We start from the raw sequence: 23,247 nt of genomic DNA, 5'->3' as shown, positions 1-23,247 counted from the left end.
AACAAAACAAACCCCTCAGCCTACAAGTACGTTACTGGGTCTCGGGCGTAGTGCCGTGATCCCGAGTTGTAAGCCACAAATTGTACGCGCTCCTCTGGTCCGTACTGAGGGCGCAGCGAAGCCAGTGAGAAAACTCCCTAAGCCAGAACGTGGAAATTCGCTGAAGTAGGTGCGGTGCGCAGGGAGCGCAGCCACCGCATTTTAGTGCGCCCCTCCTTGGGGCTCTTTCATCCCAAAGGGTACTGCGGCCGCTCTCTGAAAACGTCCGCGCGGCGACGCAGGGGCAGAAGCAGGGCAGAGGGCAGCCACCAACACCGCATACGACCCTGGGCATGCTGAGGCGGCCATTTCTCGGAATGCCGCCATTTTGTTTCCGCACTGGGGCCACAGAGCCCACGGGACAGGCACCTTCGGGGGTGTCTTCAAGCGCAGCTGGGTGCACGACGGAGCAGTGCGGTAACGACGGGAAAACAGAGCGCGGACGGCCCGCCCGTGGCGCTGCGCGTCGTTAACGCTGTGGCGGGGCCGGGCCGGGCCGTCCGCTCTGCCCCCCACGTGACTCGCCGAGGCCACGCCCCACCCCCGCCGCGGACCGCGCCGCTTTTTGACCCTCGCCCGTCCCCGTACCGCGCGTGTGCGCGGCGGAGCTCTCGCCGGCAGCCGGGGCTGAGCGCGCGGCCCATGGAGCGGAGCGCGCCGCCGCCGGTGTGGCGGTTCCGCGCGACCGGCGGCCCCCGGGACCGCGGCGGGGACGGCCGCCGCGCGCCGCCGCGGGAGGACGGCGACCCCGACGCGGTGGGGAAGGAGCGGGGCGGGGCGCGGCGGCGCGGGGGGCGCGGGGCGCTGCCCGAGGCGCGGGGGGCGCCGCTGGTGCTGCTGTACCTGCTGGGGCTGCGCGCGCTGGCGCAGCTCTCGCACCGGCAGCTGCTGGCGCGGCCCGCCGCCCCCTCCCCACCCCACGCCGGCACCCGCCAGTTCAGCGCCCCCCGCGCCAGGTACGGCGGCCGCGCGCTGCCCCAGCAGGTGGGGGGGGGAGGTGGTGGGGGGGGGGGGAGGTGGTGTGGGGGAAGGGGGGAGTTGGTGGGGGAGGGGGGAGGTCCTGGGAGGGGGGGGAGGTGGGGGGGTGCGGGGTACGCCCCCCGCCCCGTACCGTAATGATCCCTGGCGCCTTGGCTACAGCGACCATCTAATCGGCTTTAGTCTCTTCCTCTTGCTGTGGGTACTGGCGTAGGAGGGTGTGTAAAAATGTTACAGCCGTAGGTGAGTTACACACTAACTGTTAAACCTTTTGGTGCTGAATGTGTAATTTTTTTTATCTCTCACAGGGAGTATCTCAACAGCATAACAGCAATTGGGCCCAGAACAGTTGGAAGTCCGGAAAACGAAGTCCTTACAGTTAACTACCTCTTAGAGCAGATCAGGGCAATAGAAAGAGAAAGCGCAGACGCCCACAAGATATCCGTAGATGTACAGAGGCCCACAGGCTCCTTCAGCATTGACTTTCTGGGAGGCTTTACTAGTTACTATGCAAACATAACCAATGTCGTAGTGAAGCTGGAACCCCGAAGTGGAGCTGAGCATGCGGTGTTGTCCAATTGTCACTTTGATTCCGTACCAAACACCCCGGGTAGGTCCACGCGTTCATTCTGCGTCTCTGTGTGTGTGACATGAGCCACCAGAGCTTGGCTCGCTGTCTTCTCGTACCGAGTAATCTGAACAGCTGTGTGCTGGAATACTGCGTGTGTCAACTAGTCTGGTTTCAGTGGGATTCAGTATTCGGAGGTCCTGTTAAAGTCAGGATTTCACTCATGCTCGCTGGTAGGCAGCAAGTTACAGATACTGTATTTAGATTTCTAGAAAGTTTGGGTATATCTGCCTCTCTTGTAACTCACTGCTTATGCATGTGGTTCATGTGCTGCTTCCACCTGTCATTCAGGTGTTTTCATACGTCTGTACTGATTTAATCCTGACTTTCCTTTCACTGGATGCTTTCTGCCAGAGACACTTCCACCCCCACTAACCAGTCTGTGTTTTCCCATCTTTTTGCTGGTATCGTATTTTAACTCAGATTTTTAGTGTGATACCATTAAGCTGTGCTGTTTTTTTTTTTCCGTTCCACATTCAAAGCTTCTGTATCAAAACACTGTAGTCATCAAAGATTAAGGTGTTGTTGCCCTGGTAGCGTGTACCTCTCTAGCGGCTGCGTTCGCTGTCGGTGTTGGCGTACTCCCCTGTTCTCATGCCTCTGTGTTTTTATGAATCTAATTGTGTTGAATAATTACTGCAGCAAGGGTGTAAATGGCTTTGTACATAGTTTTAACAGTGTCTGCAAGGTAGGGAACTGAGAACTGCACAAAAACAGTTGTAACGCTCTGCTGCAGGTGTGTGCCTCACTGCAGTTGAAAAATACGTACAGATTTCAGTCACCAACAGTGCAGCTTTTACTGAAGTTTCTTCATTTACACCCCACACGATATTTAATATTTGGCAGTAAGCCTCTGTTCTTTAGCACATGCAAATAGTCTTCATTACTGAGAAAACAACTGAGTATTAGCTAGAGAAGCAAAGCATTTGCCATACTCTTTATGCCTTTTTTCTGTCAGGGAATAGTATACAGAGCTTGTTGTTCTCCTTAGTCATATTTAGGCAAGATGAGTTTCCAAATTAAGCTTAACAACTACATGATTATTCTACGTGCTCTGTGATTCAGGAACTGCAGAGATGCTAATTACTGTATTTATAGTCTGGCTATGGCTGCCTAGGCATAGAAAGAATACTTCACAAGCATAATACAAGGATTATTGAAAACTGTCTTTAAATGGATGCCTTACGTAAATTTTGTGTCTGCTTCTATGGATCGTAACACAGGATTCTGTCTACTTCAGTTACTTTCTTTACGGTTACTCAGACAGTAAAATACTTCACCAACCTTGCACAGAGGTGTCAAAAAACATTAGTGATTTGTACAGGATTATACTGAAATCTGTGGAGGAGCTAGAAATCAGTCTGTATGCTTGCCCTTAGTCACAGAGCAGCCTAGCCCTTTACCATGACAGTGAGGAACTGCTCTGTCTTTCGTTTTCTTGGTGTGAAACTTGCACATAACCTAAGCAAGAAACTTGTCTGTTCTCCTGTACTTCTGTAAGTTATTTGCTTACAGCTTTTCTTCATTACCAAAAATGTGTTACTTGACCGGAATCAGCAGGACTCAATGATCAATAAGTAATATGTTTGAAAAACGTATAATAAGCATAATCTGCTGTTGGTGCTTACGTGGGCAAAATGAGCAAAGCAAAAGTCAGTAAACCATTAGAGCTTCAGTGTAGGAAAGCATGAGTTCTTTGCGAAGGAAGAACATTAACTGTAAACTCCTAAAACACGTCTCATGTTCTAGTGGTACTAATTTTCAGTTTATGTGGCCTGTTTGATTATTTTCTAATAAACTTTAAGGCAGAGACGTCCTTGAAATTATCATCACAGATGTAGCTGGTGATGCAGTTTTCTTAGGTTACTGGTATTTGCCATAAAATCTGTTTTCACCTCCCATCAGTTTTTCTGTATATGAAGTATTTGTGGGTGATTGTTTCAGTGTGAGCTGGTGTCATAGTCAATGGCTACATAGCTGCTTTCATCAGATGTAAATCTGTATGTCTCTGGAAACCTGTAACTCACTTTTCTTAGCTTCACAGCGAGGCAGTGTTATTAATCTCGCTGAAAACTAGGATCACTTCTCTGCGGAGTTTTCAACACAGCAGAAGTTAGATGAAAGAACTCAGTGTAACTAAGAGTAAACTACTGATAAATTTGGGCAGCAATATAACCAGGGCTTTAAAACAGGTACTTTGGGGGGGCTTTTTGAAACGCTTTTGGGAGAACAAGGCATCAACTTCTGAGAAACAGTGTATTGGAAAGATTTTGGGTTTATTTATTCTTACTCAATAAGCTAAGGCTAAAACTTAGACTGAGATTTACGTTTGTATCAGGAATACGCCCTTTTCACAGAAGACACAGATACATCTAAATTTTGCCAAGTTACAAGCTTTGGAAAAGCTGCTTTTTTTCGTGTATAAATTAAGCAGTTCTAGCAGCTAATCAGTCTGCCCTAATAGCATGCTGAGGCCTGACCACACTGTTACTGTCCTCTCAGTGCACATTGGCATCGCAGATGCAACCCAGGCCTAAAGGACTGAGGTTGAATTTCTCTTTTTGCTCCCAGGTTTTATTGATTAGAGTGGGGTAGGGAGGTGCTACAGCTTGCACCAAGGTGAGGGAAATAGGGCAATGGGAGACTTTGGCTAAGAGGCGGATGCTTAAGCAAGGTGAAAAGATGGTGGGGCCTGGGAGGAGGCGAGATGAAGCCTAGAACAGCGTTGGGTGAAGAAGTCGGAACAGACTGCTGAGCTCAGAGCAAAAGGGATTTTCTGCAAGGAAAGAAGGGTGGTGGAAAGCATCTGATCATGAAAATACCGTAATATAATGTATACTTTCATTTTAAGAATGTTTTCAGTGTGTGAACTCTGGTGTTTCCTTTGCTTTATTTTGCAGTCTTGCCCTTATGTTACTCTGAGGTTTTGTCCACTTAATTGAATGTATTGTAAGAGTGTAGAATGCTTCGTGGTGACTTGTGTGGGAATGTTTACTTTTTAAAATTTGAGTACGCTGTAAGTGACAGTTATGTTCATGGTTATTTGTATTGTTCTTAGGAAAATAGATAATGATCAATTTGCTTGCTTAGTAAGCTGGTTAGTCTACTTGAACAGTGGTATTGGATCTGGTATCTTGTACTTTACTTGCTCAAGTTTTGAACATTATTTTTATTTCTCCTGTTGCTTTTAACTAGCGTAGACGCAGGGTACAAGCAGGTAGCAGAAAATATAATAAAGCTTGACATAATTGTACCTCAGGTTAAGTGACTGAGATAGCATAAAGCTTTTTGCTTGTCTGGTCTTTGTTGCAATTCTGTGTATTTGTTGTAAGCGATACTACCCTGTTGATTATTTTAAGGTGCCAGCGATGATGCTGTTAGCTGCGCAGTGATGCTTGAAATACTTTACACACTTTCAAAATCATCGGAGCCCTTGCAGCATGCTATTATATTTTTATTTAATGGTGCAGAAGAAAATATTTTGCAGGTGAGAATATGGCAGAATCATAAAATACTTATCAATGCTGTGTATTAAGACTCTGACAAAGGAAAGAGCAACTGCAGATATGCCTTGTATTTAATCTGTTGAAAGACTAGTTAAATACCGGTTTTAACATTCTGAGGAAAATGTATTTGATTTCAAAGGGAACAATATACTCAGATTAAGAGTATTGTCCGTAGTAATTCAATTACAAGACTTGGATTTTCTGCACTTGTGTTGTAAGTGATCTGGCTGTCTTGTCCAATCTTGAGTTATGATCGTATGTGATGGAAAACAACATTTAGGCTGATCTGGAAGGTATTTGATCTACTCTTTTGTTTGTTGTTTTCCCATCAAGGCTAGTCACGGCTTCATTACACAACATGAGTGGGCCAAGTCAATTAGAGCTTTCATTAACCTGGAGGCAGCAGGTGTAGGAGGAAAAGAACTTGTTTTTCAAACAGGTATGAGCTTGCATTGTCTGCAGTTTCTACACTAGGATAATTTGATACTGAACGATGTAGACTTGAAGGAGTATTGAAAGTGACTTATCAGCAAAAGACAGGAGAACCTCTGTGCCTCTTCCCCAGCCCTGTGCAGCACATAAGTTGCTCTCCATTGTTAGATACATGTAGGCTAAAGTGCTGCCACGGAAGCTGCCTCACAGGTGGGAAGCCTGTGTAGAATAGCAGTGCAGAAGTTGTGTTTCCCTTTTACATCAAGATAATAAGGATTACAACCGATTTGGATACCTCGTATATCTGGCATATGCATACTTCCACGTGCTTCATTTAATTTTTGCAGCAGTTCTTTCAAAATCTTTGCAGGGAGATGTTGGCATTAGAACTCCATCTGCTGCTCAGGGAGCAGCAAAACTTCTGTGTTTTGTAGGCTACAGTTAAACTTCTGCTCCATGCTAGTTGGACTGCAGACTTCCTTCTGCTGCTGGAGCGGCTTAATTGTTTACTTGCATTGAATGCTTTAGTGGAGAGACTTTTCTCTAAACAACAATTTTGAGGTTGTCATACGTAGATGGTAATTTGGAAACTCTGCTAAAGGTTGTCACTTCTTCATCAGTGCTGGGTCTTTTTGGGGGGATGGTTTACCTACTCTGCCACTGAACACTCAAGGCCTCAGTGGGGTTTTTTTTCCCCCATGTGTAACTAATTCTTTCTCTCAAGTCTGAATCATTCAGCCAACACAAATGCACTTGGTATATACACTGTGGGGCAACAGTGTTAAAACGCTAGTGAGTTCCCTTACATTATTTATTTGTTACCATAAAGATACGTATCTTAACTGAAGTTCAAAAAGCATTTGTTGCGAACTTTCTGCTCATCTTTTGTTAGGACCTGAGAATCCTTGGTTGGTACAAGCATATGTAGCTGCAGCCAAACATCCCTTTGCCTCTGTGATGGCACAAGAAATATTTCAGAGTGGTATTATCCCAGCAGATACAGACTTCCGTATCTACAGGGACTTCGGCAATGTTCCAGGTATGTTATCGGAAGGCATGTCAATGCACGTTTTCCAACCGTTTATCTGAAGTTTATAGCAAGTAGACTGTTCTGCAGTTCGTGAAGGTCTTCAGATTTGGTTTGTATTTCGGTTAGGGACCAAATTTTCCTGCCTTTTTTCTAAGGCAAGAGTCTTTAGATTTGGTTTGTCATATAGGTTGTTAAGGATGTTTTTGGAGACTGCTGTTCTCCAGAAAGAAACTACATGATAGAAAAGTTTCCTGAAAATCAGGAAAACACTCCAGGAATTAACAGTACACTATTAAATACTCTGTTTTGAAACATTTCTGTAATGATGCTAATAACCTGCTTGCAGGAATTAAATGTCTGTACTAATGGGTAAACCAAAATAATACTTTTAAAAGATAGTGACTTAATGCTTTTTCATTATTTTTTGTTTTTTGTCATAATCAAACATAGGACAGCAGTTCTTCGGTTTGCTAATCTGTTTACAGTTTGCTGTCCATTCTGCTGAGAATAACCAGTGGGAAAAAGTGTGGAACACGCAAATACAATTCAAAGGAATGTAAACTTCTGTAAAATCCTTGCTCTCTGGCACAGATTGTCATTGGAGTTGCTTTCAAGAAAAATGATGTTTCTGAATTGATTCTTAGAACACACATGTTGGCGTATTCTGAACTGTTTCAAAGTATGCTTCTAGCTTGAAATTAAAGGAGCAGATTTTGTACAATGTGTTCTTTATTTGTTCATAATCATACCTGGATCATAAATGGTAGATGAATTCTCACTGACCTCTGTTTTTACCAAACAAATGGAAATTAAACAATTGAGTCAAAGAACTACTTTGTTATGCTTTGACCACTGGTAGAACTGAGGTCTGATCTGTTAAACCTCTGCAAAATTGTGAGGATTCAGATTGCAGACAGCAGCTTTTTGCATGTGTAGCTGACGGAGTGTGTGTTTGGGATACACTGAATGTATAATCCTGCAGAAAACCTGTTTTTTTAATTTTTTGTAAATATTTTTGTTTATTTTCATAAATTACTTGGACTTTTAAAGTAAGAGTTTTCAGACTGGCTATTTGAAAAGCTATTTACAAATTAGTAGTAAAAAGAACACACCGGATATTTTGAGAAGACGTTTGTATAGTTCCACAGTGCTGCTTTCTTGTTACTTTTCAGCATGGATCTCTGTTGATGTTTTACTAATAACTGTTTGGAGAGCACCTTGTACATCTTTTCTGAAGCTGAGGTGATTAAGAATTTTCGTGTGTTTCTCCCGTAGAGATCACTTTGTGTACAGATATCATGCAAATCAATACATGAGAAAGGACAGATATTTTAAAATGTTTTAAAAGTGTCCCTTTTTAAATACATGTAGAATCCCAGTTAGTCGTCTTTCTACAAAGCACACAATTTTGTTCTTCTTTAAGGACAGCGAATGGACTACAAAGTAGAGCGATATTTTGTGTGAAATATATCTGAAGCTTTTACATGTTTGTTTTGAGGTTTTAGGTGTACATAATTTCAAACATGCTTTTTCTCTCTCTTTAGGAATAGACTTGGCTTTTATTGAGAATGGCTACATTTATCATACGGAATATGACACATCAGACAGGATTTTAACAGATTCCATCCAGAGAGCAGGTTGGTATGTCAAGAATTCTGTAAATTACCAAAGAGTAGTGTTGTAGCTGCTTTTTCATTTTCCTGTAAGACTAGCATCGCAAGAAATTCGTAATTTTAATTACACATTTAGAACATGCTAGACACATTCTAAAGAACAAAGAATTAACTGAACACATATCTTTAAAATACAAAGGAAATATGTTTGGACAGTTTAGGAGGATAACGTTTATCAGCGTCCAGTGATGTTGATTTGACACTAACTGTAGAATCTAATTAACGTTATAATCTAGCCATTGATACCAGATTATTCAGCATTCCATGTTCCTTTTCTCTCAGTAAGTCCCCTATTGATTAATGTTCAGCGTGAGAGGACTGTGGTTAAGTTGGTGGCATAGAGACTGATCCAACAACAGAGGTTTCTCTTTTAGAGTGGATCTCAGTCAAACTTATGTGATAGCACACAGACTGTGGATAAACAGGATTTATTTTCTACTAACAGGTTGTGCTCATAGCAGGCTATTTCACACACTGCAGTAAAGAAAGTTACATTAAGACCTTTCGTTTCCCAAGAAAAACTAACATAATCCTAAATGCCTCCAGGATTTTGACCATTTCCCTCTTCAAGCTTATATAGAAGCCAACTTAGATGACCAGCATGAGGAAGTTTTAAACACTTTTCTTGTGCCAATGCAGTTGAAAGACAAAGTAACACTTCTAAATTCCTGTTGATATATGTTTAGCTGCAATATCTTTATCTCTTGATAAAGATATTGCAGCTAAAAAAAAAAATAATCAGCCAGTAAGCACTTTCACAGGTCAAGTAAAAGCAAAATGAAGGTTGAGAACTCATGAAATTAAAGTTGAGTTCTCATCTGATTACGTGTGTTTGGCTATACTGTGGGAAAGGAAAAGGTGGTTGGTATCTGTAGGTTCCAAAGGAAAATAGCCTCCTTGTCTCTTACCTTGCAGTCATCTGGGGAAATAAAGACAGGTGATTCATAATCAGTGAAACGTGGAAGGGTTACCTGTGGCAAGAAGAGGAGGAAGAGTAGGAAATTAGAAATTTTTCTGTGGGTTAACTTTGAAGTCCAGTGCTTTAGTATGAGACTTGAAGAAGGGCTTATGGGCTGAAGGCTTGACTACATGCTTTATTGAAACAGTGTTTAAATACATGAAGCTTTCCAAGTATACTTATTTTAGTGACAGCTGCGTAGATTAACTCATGAAAATGCTGTGCTGTGCCTACCATCAAAGACCTATTTCCAATGATTGGTTGTATACTTACACCTTTGTTGAGGGGGTGCTGGTGGATGCAAAGCTAGACATGACCCGGCCAGTGTGTGCTCGCAGCCCAGAAAGCCAACCGTATCCTGGGCTGCATCACAAGCAGCATGGCCAGCAGGTCGAGGGAGGGGATTCTGCCCTTCTGCTCTGCTCTGGTGAGACCCCACTTGGAGTCCTGCATCCAGCTCTGGAGCCTCCAGCACAGGAAAGACATGGAGCTGTTGGAGCAGCTCCAGAGGAGGGCCACAAAATGATCTGAGGGCTGGAGCACCTCTCCTATGAGGACAGGCTGAGAGAGTTGGGGCTGTTCAGTCTGGAGAAGAGAAGGCTGCAGGAAGACCTTATTGCAACCATTCAGTACTTAATGGGGACCTATAGGCTTTTTAGCAGGGCCTGTAGCAGTAGTAATGGTTTAAACTAACGGAGGGTAAGTTTAGACTGGATACAAGAAAGAAATTTTTTGTGATGAGAGTGGTGAAACATTGGAACAGATTGCACAGAGAGGTGGTAGATGCCCCATCCCCGGAAACATTAAAGGTCAGGTAGGACGGGGCTCTGAGCAACTTGGTCTAGTTGAAGATGTCCCTGCTCACTGTGGGGGGTTGGGCTAGGTGACCTTTAAAGGCCTGTTCCAACCCCAACTACTCTATGATTCTATATTTCAATACACTGTTATTTTTAAGAATGCTTATATTTAAAAGAATGCTGTGTACTAATTCATCAATCTTGATGGTAGTTATGTTATGTATCTCCTTTAATAGGTGACAATATTCTAGCTGTCCTAAAGTACCTAGCAACATCAGATAAGTTGGCTAAATCTTCTGAGTATCGACATGGAAATGTTGTGTTCTTTGATGTGCTTGGTTTATTTGTCCTGGCTTATCCTGCTCGTGTTGGCACCATCATGAACTATATTACAGCAGCAATTGCTTTTCTTTATTTAAGCAAGAAGGTGTTACAGCCCAAAACCAGAGGTAAGTCTAGTTCTTAAGGAAAAAAAAAAAAAATCAATCGCATTACTCTTTAAGGAATAACAACTAGTAGATGAAGAAGTGTTCTGGTAATTAACGCATCTTTTTAGATAAACTTCGGAAATAAATTTTAAGTGTGCAGCATGCCATGGGTGTTGCTTTGTATTTGAATCTCTCAACTGTGAATAATTATGATGAAGAAAGACTATGGTAGGCCTAGATAGTAGCACTTACGAATTACAATTATGTCTTTTAAACTTTCATGAAGATCTGAAAATGGAAAAAAAAAATTTGCCTTGTATTTCTATAAACTCTTTGTTCTGTTAGCACAGGTGGGGCCTCAGAGTCATGTTTATTTAACACCTGTCCATAGCCAGGTGCAAATAAGAAAACAACAAACGGGGAAAAAGATAACAAAGCTTAATGAAAGATGGAAACTAACTTAAATCTTCTAGTTAGACCTTTTCAGTTATGAGTAGGAGCATACCTGGTTTTGGTTTTTGTTGTTTTTTGTTTTTTTAAAAAAAAGCAAGTCGAAACAAACACTACCCCATCCCCAGCTCCCACCACCCAAAATCCAGCAAGTGTTTTTTGAGTACAAAGAAGTTAGAACTCAATTTTTTTTTGTTTTGAGAGAGAGAGACTTTATAGATGGTAGAGTGGCTCCACTGGTTTGCTAGAGAAATTTTTGCTATTGGGAACATGGTAATCTGCAAAATACACTAGTACTTTGGGAATAAATCTTGCAGTGGGGAAGACTGCAAGAAGGCTTTCCGAGAAATAGGCTAAGTGATTTAGACCATGCTGTTAAGAAATCTTCAGAGTGGACGCCTCCTGCACTTTTATTTTGGTCATTAAAGCAATTTTACTGTAGGGTAGTGACAGTCTTGGTGAGAAGGCTGCGAGGGGACTTAATATGTACTTATAAATATCTGAAGGGTGGGTGTCAGGAGGATGGGGCCAAGCTCTTTTCAGTGGTGCCCAGTGACAGGACAAGGGGCAATGGGCACAAAATGAGGCACAGGAAGTTCCGTCTGAACATGAGGAAGAACTTCTTCCCTCTGAGGGTGACGGAGCACTGGAACAGGCTGCCCAGGGAGGTTGTGGAGTCTCCTTCTCTGGAGATATTCAAGACCCGCCTGGACAAGGTCCTCTACAGCCTACTGCAGGTGACCCTGCTTTGGCAGGAGGGTTGGACTAGATGACCCACAGAGGTCCCTTCCAACCCCTACCATTCTGTGATTCTGTGATAGTCTGCAGCAGAATACATGACTGTTGAATGAAACTTCTTTTTTTTCTTCCTCATAGCTGTTCCTAACTTGAAGAAATTCTTTACTGCATTCAGCTTAACACTGACAAGTTGGGTCTGCACGCTGGTCACAGTCCTTCTCGTGGCAGTGTTCATCTCTATCATTGGACGGTCTCTCTCTTGGTACACCCATTTCCATGTTTCTGTGTTTCTCTATGGCACTGCAGCTGCAGCTAAGCTCATTCTGGTGCATACGCTAGCCAAGAAGTTCTTCTACAAGGTGAGCTTGACTTTGTTGCTAATGTTGAAGGGTAATGTAGTGTTTGAGTTGATTGAAAAGATGCAAAAGGTTTTCTGTGTTGGACAGAAGTATTTAAAATGTTGCTGTAAAAACTGCTTCATCTAAGCATAGGGATTGCTCTATTAAATCAGAGTTAAGAAATTTGTGATTTAAGACTTTCTGCTTGCTAATGACCTTTAGGAACTGCTTCAGAAAAAAAGGCAAAAGCCTAGTAGAATACAGTATAAGGTGCTGTTTCTTTCGCGTTGTGCACCTTCTCTTCCTGCCATCACTTCAGTAATAAGAGAGCAGAGCAATGGCTGGAGAATTTTGGGTTTTACACCTTTCAATGTTTTTGGTAATTACTGAATGCACATATATACTCGATTGTTCTTTGAATCTTACCAGATTCTTGTCTCTGAATGTACTTGTATGACAGGTTTCCTAAATCTGATAATTTGTTTTCGTACGGTACCTCCTTATGTGTCTTTCAATATTTTTATTCTTTATTTAATCTAATTTGTTGTTTGCATTTTGTTGTGAAACTTGGAATTCCAGTTCTCCCTGTTTTGTTCTGTCCTTTTATCATGTGTGTTGTTTTGGTGATGTCATTTGTATTCATAACCTTCTAAGCAAATAAGACAATTTTCTTTTTTCAGATGGTTCATAGGAGAACTTTTTTCTTACATCCGTCAGAATTTCTAGTTCTGTCATGCGCTCTTCTAATGTAGTGCTGTACAGAGCTTTCTAAATGAAGTTGTTGTAAAAATTCGAGGCCTTCCCTCTGTGATTATTCTAATTGTTAGTTGTTTTGACTGCAGCTGGAGATGGAACAGAGCTCTCTATAGTCCATGTTCTTTTCTGCAATAGCTAAAGGTCATTCAGGCCCCTGCAAGGCTTGGTGAGGATTTGTTGTGTGTTACCTTTCCATTGCTGTTGTTTGTCGTGACTACTGTCTTATCTAGCTTTTTTGCTTAGAATTCTTTTTTATGGACTAACCAACACGATTTAGCTTGCATAATAATGTTATAATTATAGCTCATAACAATCCTGTATGTATAGATGGTAGTTCAATGGCTTTGTATTAAAAACAAGTAGGGCCTGGAGGTGGTGTCTTGAGGTGTCTGACAGGTGATGCTCTTCCAGGGCAGAAGTTGACTGCTTGAGCCTGTTGGGTTTAGGTTTTAGGTGCAGCAATATTGAGTCGTTCAGCTTGCTGTCGCTTATCTTCGCCACCATTTGTACAACTTTGGGCAAGGAAATTTAGGAAACCTAAGCTGTCAGCCAAATCCAGCTTCATCCAAGTATCTGAAGAAGTTTTAAGAACTCGCTGAAGCCTGATTGTATGGAAAGTTCTGTGTGGATCCATCATGTCTTTGACTGGAAGGGGTTTTTTTAATTGTCCGGGGAAGGGGAATGTTAACTGCTCTGCGTATGTTAACAGAATATATGTATGTGGTGGTGTCCTTTTGTGGAAAAGATGAGCCGTTTATAAAATAGATGCGATGTTACCATTTTCTGGTCTTTTCTAAGAGCTGACAAGAGAGCATACTTTTGCTAACTGTTCAGCCGTTCCAGGCTCTGGATCTGCTTCTGGCCTGCTGATCTTCTGATCAGATCAACCCACCTGATATCATGAGTCTCTTAATTTTGTTGCATGCTGTAGCTTGCAGTACACCATACAGTTTATGCTGCCTCTGTAACGTGCATTGTACTTAGAGTTGCATAAAATTTGGCTATCGCAGGCAATGCCTAGGTATTTTCTATTAGTGACTCAAGAAGCTGTGAATGAATAAGCTTTTTGTTTTGAAATAGTTTTGGCAACTCATAGGTTTCTTCCTCCTCATCTTTTTTTTTTTTTTTTTTTTTTTCTCCTCAGCTCGAAACTGAACTAGGTGCCTTTTGGTAGCCATTGTTCGTGCAAGCAGTCCTTCTTGCTACTAGCAGCGTTCACAATTAAGAATCTTGCACTACAAACACTGCAGCATTGCCCATGTACCTTAAAAAAAAACAAAACACAAAAACAAACCATGTTCTTGATGGTTAAATTTCCTTCTTGTTTGAAAATGTATCTGGTATTATCTGACCCGTGCATGGCTTTTCTTCAAAACAAATAATATATTTAAAAAAGCATACTTCTGAAGTGGCAGCTGTGGCATGACATACAAAGGCACCAGTATAGTATTTATGCACCAATAACTGTGGTTGTATAAGAAGTGTATTAACAGCTGCTGTTAAAAACAGGTTTAGAATTTCAGGAGATACAATTTTTTCACACAGAAGTACTACATAACGTTTTTATATGCTTCACAGATACCAGTGTTTTTTATAAAAAGGCACTATTTGCCTGTGTACCTGAAACGTTAGCTTTCCATCTTTTTGGTATTGTCATTAGTATGTTCCCTTCCTCCCTCTGCCGCAGCCGATGTAATCTCTTTTTCAAGCTATGTCAGAGCAGATTTGAAAAATTGTTTAAAAGTACAGTGTCACGGATAACTCTGAATGGTAAGGGAATGGTGAGATGATGCTTGTCAAAATTGTTTTGTCCAAGGAAAACAATTACATACAAGAAATAAGGATTTTTCTGTGTGTTCTTGTGAGATTTGGAATATGCTCTGTAATGAGTGTATTTGTTTTTTTTGTTACAGAATATGAATGAGCAGTACCTGGGAGATGTTTTTTTTGATGCCTCATTGATGGTTTGGTGTATAGCATTGGCTGTGATTACTCACATGGGCCTTTGTTCAGCATTCGTTTGTACATTATGGGTAGCATTTCCTTTACTTGCTAAGCTGATGATCCATAAAGAATTCAGCCAGAAAGGTATGAGTTTTGAGGGGGGGAGGTTGTATTTCGAAACATCTGCCCCTACTATTGTATATTCTTTTCCTCCAAGATCTATTACTTAAAAGAAATGCCAAACTTTGAATTTGAATAGTTAAAGTAACCATGTGGCATTTTTGTAACAAGAAGTGGTGTTCTTGAACTAAACACAGTTTGAAAGTATAGAGAAGCTCTTCAAAAAAATACACTGGAAAACATCCAGTATCTTAGGCTAAAAGAACAACACTATGTGAGGTTATGAATAAGTGATCAGATACTTTGATGGACAGTAAAGGGAGTTATTAAACAGTGTTTGGGACAGAACACCTGTTTAAATTTTTTTTTTGTAATACAGGAATAGTTTTGTGGTGGTTTTGAAAGAGTTACTGGCTATGCAAAATGAGATTCCCTTTCCATATCGATGTCAAGGATGAGGACCAGTATTGTGTATTTGGCCTTGCAGCAGTATATGGGTGTGTTAGTACAGCTGCATGTTTATGTCCTTTTAAGCTTTTACGTTTTTTTTCTTTTGTTTTTTTTCCTGTCCCCTATAGGTGCCACAGTGAAGTTTGTCATGATGTACATGCTGGGAATGTTTGTTCCCTATCTGTATATGATATATCTTAGTTGGACTGTATTTGAAATGTTTACACCTATCATGGGACGAAGTGGTTCAGAAATTCCACCAGATGTGGTTTTGGCAGGATTTATTGTGGTCATCACCATGATTCTGTCATCCTATTTTGTAAGTAGAATTTGAAAATCTTGTTTAAAAGTTTCAAACTTTCTCTAGAGTTTAGAATCAATGTTTTTCTAAATTAATACTTTAAGTTAATGGTAATTTGATAATATCTTAAATGTTACAGGAAAGTTCTAGGAAACGTGTCAAAGATTCTATGTTTTGTGTTAGTCAAAGAAAAGTCATTGAAGCAGGGATTACAAAAATGTATCTGCTCTATGATGATGCAGTAAAGATTTATGTAAAGTATGCAATGTAATGCTGGAGGCATTTGAATAGACATTCATTTTAGGTGGAGTATAGTATGTGGCTGAACAATGCATATACTACACAAAAAAAATTCCCAGGGTTTTGGTTTTTGTTTTTTGTTTTCTTTTTTTTTGCTGTTCTTGCTACAAAGGTTCAAGGGATTTTCTGGCAGATGTTTAAAAAAAAAAAAAGGAAATGTTTGAAAGCTCCAGTAAGTACTCGCTTTATTCCTCTTGGTTTTAAATACTGACATTACAAAGAAGTGTCTCGTGTCGCATAGTACTTTTAAAATGATACCTTTTTAATGTACTTCAGTTCCATAGTTGGATTTTAGAGTTAAACGAATGGTGTCTTAAGTCTTGCAGTGTATAACTGGGTTGTCTGTTTGTTTTCTAGATTAACTTCATTTACCTTGTCGAAAGTACAAAAACGACGCTAATAACTTTAACTACCATGTTTGTAGTCACTCTGATTCTCGTTTGTAGTGGAATCTTCTTTCCTTACAGTTCTGATGTCGCTAATCCAAAGCCTAAGCGAGTCTTTCTCCAGGTAAGAAAAGCGTTTTAGATCGTATTGCCTCTGTTGGTTGCAGGAGTGGTTGGTTTTTTCAAAGCTCATCCTTGCCACCCCCCCACCCCAAAAAGAGTAACCTTCCATTTCTTGAAAAGCTCTGCTGATTATTCGTGGATTTGAAAGAATTGGTAAAGTTCCCCTTGTTCAGTCTCTGTGTTCAGTTGATCTGTGTCAGAAGACCAGGGGGTTTTAAGTGGGAGAGTTGAGTGAGTAATGATAATTTAAAAAGCGAACATGATGGGCAATGAGCAAATACTTACAGGCACAGTCATCTTCTGAATGTTGATGTTTTTTATGGTGTGGTTCTTTTATCTGAGTAGTTCTCTCTGTATTTATTCATAAATACTCCGATATGTGTTCAGTGCATAGTGCAAACGCTGTATAGACCGTAAGTGTTGGCAGGGAGGGTATTTCAGAATTGTTGCTGACTCTTGCAAACTGCACAGGCTCCATCATCTTTCTGTGTGTCTTTTTTTTCTTCTTGTAGCACACAAACAGAAGATTTCATGATGTAGATGGAAATGTGGTTAAAAGTGACTCTGGTATATGGATTAATGGATTTGATTATAATGGAATATCTCACATAACTCCCTACGTACCTGAAATCAATGACACCATTAGAACTCCATGCGAGGAGCATGCTCCCTTCTGTGGCCTTCCTTGGATTCTGCCAGTGCATTTCATGTTCCGGTTGGTGTGAACACTACTTCACTTGAGCACTTACTGCCAAAGCACATTGGTCATTTATGCAATCTCGCTTATGTAAGGGAAGAACAAGTTAAGGCTAATCTTGGTCTAAAAGTAAGTAATCCTTCCACTTTAGAAGACGCTTAAACTTCTGTCTGGGTGCAGTGTCTTCTGCCAGAATCTCTGCAAGAGATTGCTGGGTCTGCTGCAGGAGCTGTAGAAGATGATGTGTGAAAAAAATCAGTGTCAGCGCCAGTGGAGAAAAAGGTGAAGGGGGGGGGGCCTTCCAAAGGGCAGTTCAGAGCAGGAGTATGTATGTCTCTTCCCTTCTTCCCCCCCTCGCCACTGCTGACAGCAGAGGAAGTCGAGAGTAGCTGGTCTCCACAGAAGGAAACTAGGTGCTGTGACTGTTTCTCATACCCCAAGAATCTTGTGAGCAAAAGTGTAGGATTTTGAAGATGCAAATATTCTTACTTGTTGTTTTGTAGATTCAGGCAGATGAAGGTAATGAACACACTGGTGACTATTATGCTATTAATATGCCCTTTAAATATTTGTCTGACCACAAGCTGCTAATTTTGCCTGACTTCATCTAGAATCAGTAGCTTTTGAATATTTCATTTAGTAACAGCACAGTCAGCTATACTATACAAAAACTTCTTCTTGGCTTCTCATATTTAGTAACTGTGAGTGTTGCATTGGGCAGAAGTTAAAACTACTTTTTTTTTTTTGTTACAGGAAAAACTGGTATCTTCCTGCTCCAGAAATTTTTCCAAGAAGCCCCATTCACTTTAAAGTTCTGTCCAAGGAGTTGATGCCCTCAAGCTCCGTGAGATTAAGCTTTGAAGTATCTGGTGAGTGACTGAAATTTCTGATTTGTGATTTGTTTATTTTTATGCCCATCGTAAATCAGCTTTTGACTCCAGTACTGCAGGTTCTAGTGCCATTCCCAAGGTAGTGAGCTTTGTGAGATTAGCATGAATTAATTCAGTTTCATAACACACTAGAAGCTGTGGGTGTTGTGTTGAAGTGGTTATTTGGGAGACTAATAACCTTGTCTGTGTTGAGTAAGCCTTGATCTTTTTATGGCAAGTCCTTTCTTAGTCCATTTTGTAGGTCTGTCCCTCTCCTACATCATGTTCTCATTTATCTCACCGCTTGGAAATAATTTAAGCTTGTTGCTAGAGTAGACTGTTGTATTGTGTTTTGGAAGACACAAATAGTAATACACAGATAACATCCTACTATGTAGGAAAATAGGTGTTTTTTCTACCTCCTCCTGTTGGTACATCTAGCTGCATGTCCCTGTCTCTGCAGGTCCAAGCCACATGTCTCTGTATGTTCGGCCACACGAGGGGTCAGCTCTGTCCACCTGGTCTCTCGGGGATGGTACACCAGTCGCGAGCTCAGGAGGAGACTACTTTGTGTTTTACTCCCACGGGCTGCAGGCTATGCCGTGGCGCTTCTGGGTGGAGCTGACGGTGGGTGTGCGGCTGCTGGAAACCCAGCAAGCCCTTGGTGTGCCCTGTTGTCACCATTTCTGCATTCTGATGTGAAAAATGTCAAAACAACTTTCTTAAGCTGTGCTTTATTTGATGGATCCTAATTGTAGCTTCCCTCTTTTAATTCGTCCCTCAACTGTATGTATCAGCTCACATGTATTTTTAATGCTTAGTTCACTAAGTCGCCAAACAGCCAAAGGGAGAATATTTTCATTGTCTTGATGATCTTAGGTCGTAAATTTGGATTTCTCTGATCTTAACCTCCTAATTCTTGAAGTTTTATCTTTATTACTGTTATTTCAGAGTTCTTTTTCCTAGTAGTTTCCTTTTCATGTATTTTGTTTGCTTAGTTTTGGGTAACTACAGGGGAGTCCTTGGTGGGAAACTCACCTGTCTTGAAGCTGAAGAGAGTTGTAAAAGCTTTGTTTTCTAAGTTTTCTTTTGCATTGTTTTCAGTTGGAAGCAAGGCTTCCAGCATTGCTGTTCCAGTGGGATTTCTGATCCCCCTCGCCCCTGCCCCGTTAACTTGCCAACAAAGAACTTTTTCCAGACATGTATGTTTTTGTTGTAGGTTTAACAGTGTTTTATTCTTTGAGTAAATATTACAAGAACCTTTGAAAGTTCAGAAAGTCCCTTGTGCCTTCCTGGATCAGGCAGTCTAGACACTAACCAAATAATCCTCTGAGACTACTTGATAAAGGCAGGCAGGAAGCTGCAGCGCAACAAGCTTTGCAAGATTGATAGTGGCAAAACTAGGCAGAAAAGGCTTTTCATCCTAAGGATTCACAATAGAAGGATCAGTATAAATATGGTGATGGAGTCCATGTCTTGGTCTTTCAGCAAAACGAACAGATACAAATGTTGAAGTTAGAGCATGTACAAGCATTGTAATATGTCAGAGGCACTGTGATCTAAACACCTAGTTGCAAGTGCAATTCGAGTTGAACTCATCGTGTAATCAGACTGATACCTTTGAAGATAGGAAGTGTTTTAGCATATAGAACAAAGAGCTGCAGGATGAAGTTTGTAGCATACATATTAAGTCTGTAGAAAAGTATATCTGGATTGATCTTATATTTAAAAACCATAAACAATCATAAAGACTGTGTTGCCCTTTTCTCACTTTCAGGCCCCAGAAAAGCGTTCTGATGGAATAGTCTCCCTCGCCATAGCAGCACATTACTTTTTTGGGGAAGATCAAAAGTCACCTCAACTCCGTGCCTTACTGGAGAGGTTTCCAAACTGGATGTTTTCTTCTGGTTGGTCCTGCACTTACGACCTTTTTGTTTTTTAACGTTGACAGTAGTGCAGCGCCAGTAGGGTAATCTGACCTCTCTGACACAGAGTGCTGTTGTACCAAACACTTTCTAACAAGATGCTGGAGACTTTCACAGGAAATTTGAAGTACTTCGCCAACAAATGGTGTTTCTTTGGCAGTTTGACTATTTAAAGACTGCTGCTCTCTTTGGGGATATAGTGATACTTCGTGTCAATGTGAATACAGTTCACCTTGGTTCTTCCACAGAAATGGCAGTTTGACTAGTGGGTTTCTTAAAATGAAAACTGTATTTGAGGATGTAACGTTGGATTAATATGATGGCAATTGTAATGAAAGAGCCTCATGAAATTATTTTGATGTTATGTAAAATATAACTGTACTTCACGCATACGTGGGGACTATTGCCTGCCAATACTATCCATCCTGTTAAAGTAAGACCTTTAACTAAAAGACGCTTGTTCACATGGTGGGGGGGCAGAGGGGGCAACGTCCTAAACATTACTTTTGTCCCTGGATGAAGTCACTGAAAGCTATGATGTTTGTGGAGGTTGCATTCCCAGTCCTTGGTAAATGGACAGTGCAGAGAAATCGATATTGTGGTGGAATGTGGTAATTATTTATCTAGATTATCTTTTCCAAATAATATATTTCTTTTAAAAACTTAATTACTACCCTTTTGTCTGTCGCTTCAGTGTTACAGCTTGAGTGGGTAAGTTTGACCTAACTGTCATCTTGTGGTTTTGTTTCCATTGGGATCTTTCAGTATCAGCATACACGCCATGTGACCTGCACTCTTATATGTAAGAGTGCCAAGTTCCCACTCCTTTATGTGGATATCTTACGATTAATCTACTCTAAATTTCAAGTTATCTTCTAATTTATTAGAACTGGCTAATTTTTGGTATCTCCTCTGGAGAGATTTTTGGTAATGTGACAGTGTTGCACTTTGCTAATACATTTAACTGTTTCTTGAAATAAGGTTTGCTTTCCATAAGGAAAAATGCCAAGAAGAGTAATCTTTTAAAAGATGTCTAGTATCTCTTGATTGCTATTGTTTTATTTCCACAGGATTGGTTTTATAAATGACTGTGAGTGATTTAGAATATCTTTCTGTTTTAATTGAGAAGCTTTGAGTTCAGAAGCCACTGATCTCTTTGGGTTTTTTATACTCCCAGGTGTTTTTCAGTGCAGTGTATTAGTTAATGTTAGTTTCTGAAATTCAAAGAACTCGTGCACCCAAAGAAACTTCTTTGTGCTTTTTTCTAAACTGTATATAGAACATTCCATGACACCAATACTGTGCTACAAATCGTACAGTTAAGCATTTTGTTCATCTCATGAGTATTGCCAAATCGTATGCAAAGCAGATTTTGTGCATGCATCAATTTCGAGTAAAAACGTGCTCGTATTGGGAAGTTTTCAGGGCATATGAAAGAAGATTTTATGACACTTCAATCTGTGTGAGCTGTGATGGACAGCAGCTCCCCAGTCAGGTATTTTTTCTTCAAATTGTTCTGTAGTTGGTATGGTAGTGGCAAGAACCACTTTCCTTTGTTGCAAGGTACATTCGCAAATATTGTCATCTGACTCGTGGACTACGGTAAGAGGTTTAATTGCTGTAATCATAATGAACGGGCTATCAGTATATTAAAAGCAGTGGGTCTTTCTACATTAACATGCATTAATCACCACTCGATTGTATCTGACTTGAAACTACAATCCCTATACTATGCATTTTTTTCTTAAAGTGCTATTAATGATTTGAAAAGCGGAGTTTTAGTTCATAACTCTTGTGTCTTGAATCTCAGCAGATGTTTTGTACTGTACTCTAGCTGATGCACAGCTATCTAACTAAGCTGCACTGATGCTTACGGTCTTCCTCTGTTTTGATTTTTGTGTTTTGCCTTTGATTTAAAGCTTTGCAAAAGTGCTGTGCGAAGAATTCGTGCTTGGAGCCAAAAATATAAAAATGCCTGGTAGCAATTTCTGAAACTTCAGTGAAGCAGGAACTTTTGTTAACTCAGGATTTAACCTTTATTAAATAATTTAATTATGAGGGAAGTCTAGTTTGTTGTAATTTTTTGCCTTTGTAAATAAAATCAAAACTTAATCAGTGAAGCTTGATCTTCATCATGATTAAAGGCATATTTGAGTTTTATTCATTGCGCTGATGTTTTATTTAGGCTTGGGGTAGAAATACTTCTGAAGTCTTAGAAGTACCAATTCTGATTAGTATTTTAGAATGCTGAAACATTTAATATTCTAAATGCTAAATGCTTAGATGGATGGAGTTAGACAGCTAGAGTTAAGAGCTATGTGGAAGATACGCATGGCCAAAGAATGTAAAAAATACCTGAGAACTGTTAAAATGGCAGCCCTGGCTGGTTGCCTGGGGAGGAGGGTTCTGGAAACAAGATGTGGTATGGAAGAGTCGCTGATAGCAAAGCTAAGTATTCTCTGCAAAACTGGTAGGTGAGTGCAAATTTACTGTTGATCACAGGTAGAAAAACAGGATGTAAAATTTTGCTAACAGTTTCAATGTCCATCTGCTTCCCCATTCAGTACAAGTGGATTAGTCTTCTGCTCTTGTGGTTTATTATTTCTCATAAAAAGTATTGTGTGTCTTATTCTGCGAGATATACAAAAAGCAAGCAGTAGGTTTTTCTAAATTGCTTTACTCTTCCTTAATGCTAGAGTTCTTCCCTGACTTTGGATGGCTTTGAGAATCTGTTATGTTCTCTGTTAACATAGGTAGTACTCTTACATATCTGTAGGTAAAAGACATTCAGAAGTAAGTATTTTACCAATTTAAGCATGTGGTTGCAAAGGAGGCTTGTACAGGTTGTGGTTACACAATCTAATGCAGCATTAGTGTGTGTCACCGTACCTTCAGATTGCCTGTCACGTAGGAGTACGCGTTTGAAGAAAGTGTTGGGATAGGTACAATGAACAGGAGAATTTCAGCTATCATACAGAAAGTGACAGGCTGCTGTGCTGAGTGGAGCTGTTCTGTGTTAGCAAGACCTGTCTTTAATGTCTGTTCACTCTTAGGTTGGGTTGCAAGCCTGCTGGAAAAACACTAATCAAATAGACAAGATCTAACAAGTCTGTACAGGGCTAATTTCAGCATACGGGACGTAGGTGCTGAAGAGTTTCCCTGCGTGGTAATGCTGCTCAGTACTTTCTTCCTTCAGGGCTAAACCTAATCTGGTTCTTGATGATAATCTGAAAGGAGCCTGCAGGATGATGCATCTTAGAACTTGATGTGCAGCCTTGGTGAAGGATGGTTAAAAAGCCACACAGGATCAGTAACCCCAAGTGCTGTCACAAAGCTGTGTCGTTAGGCAGCATGAAGTTGCCTAAGTGTGACTTCTGTTAT

At 40.8% G+C, this 23,247-nt stretch overlaps 1 protein-coding gene across 1 annotated transcript; it reads left to right on the top strand.

The window, feature by feature from the left end:
* Positions 1–681: 681 nt before the first annotated feature.
* ERMP1 (endoplasmic reticulum metallopeptidase 1) lies at positions 682–21,981 on the top strand. The gene is made up of 15 exons (XM_075411411.1): positions 682–995; positions 1,326–1,627; positions 5,005–5,132; positions 5,485–5,590; positions 6,476–6,622; positions 8,158–8,250; positions 10,278–10,490; positions 11,796–12,016; positions 14,665–14,839; positions 15,394–15,584; positions 16,224–16,376; positions 16,888–17,090; positions 17,826–17,941; positions 18,405–18,568; positions 19,719–21,981. Exons 1-15 carry the CDS (start codon positions 682–684, stop codon positions 19,881–19,883), a joined length of 2,691 nt encoding a protein of 896 aa, XP_075267526.1. The 3' UTR covers positions 19,884–21,981.
* Positions 21,982–23,247: the final 1,266 nt, after the last annotated feature.

Source organism: Opisthocomus hoazin, chromosome Z (assembly GCF_030867145.1).
Source record: "Opisthocomus hoazin isolate bOpiHoa1 chromosome Z, bOpiHoa1.hap1, whole genome shotgun sequence".
NCBI lineage: Eukaryota > Metazoa > Chordata > Aves > Opisthocomiformes > Opisthocomidae > Opisthocomus > Opisthocomus hoazin.
Note: the sequence above shows the minus strand (reverse complement) of the source record. Positions and strands in the feature narration are given on the sequence as shown.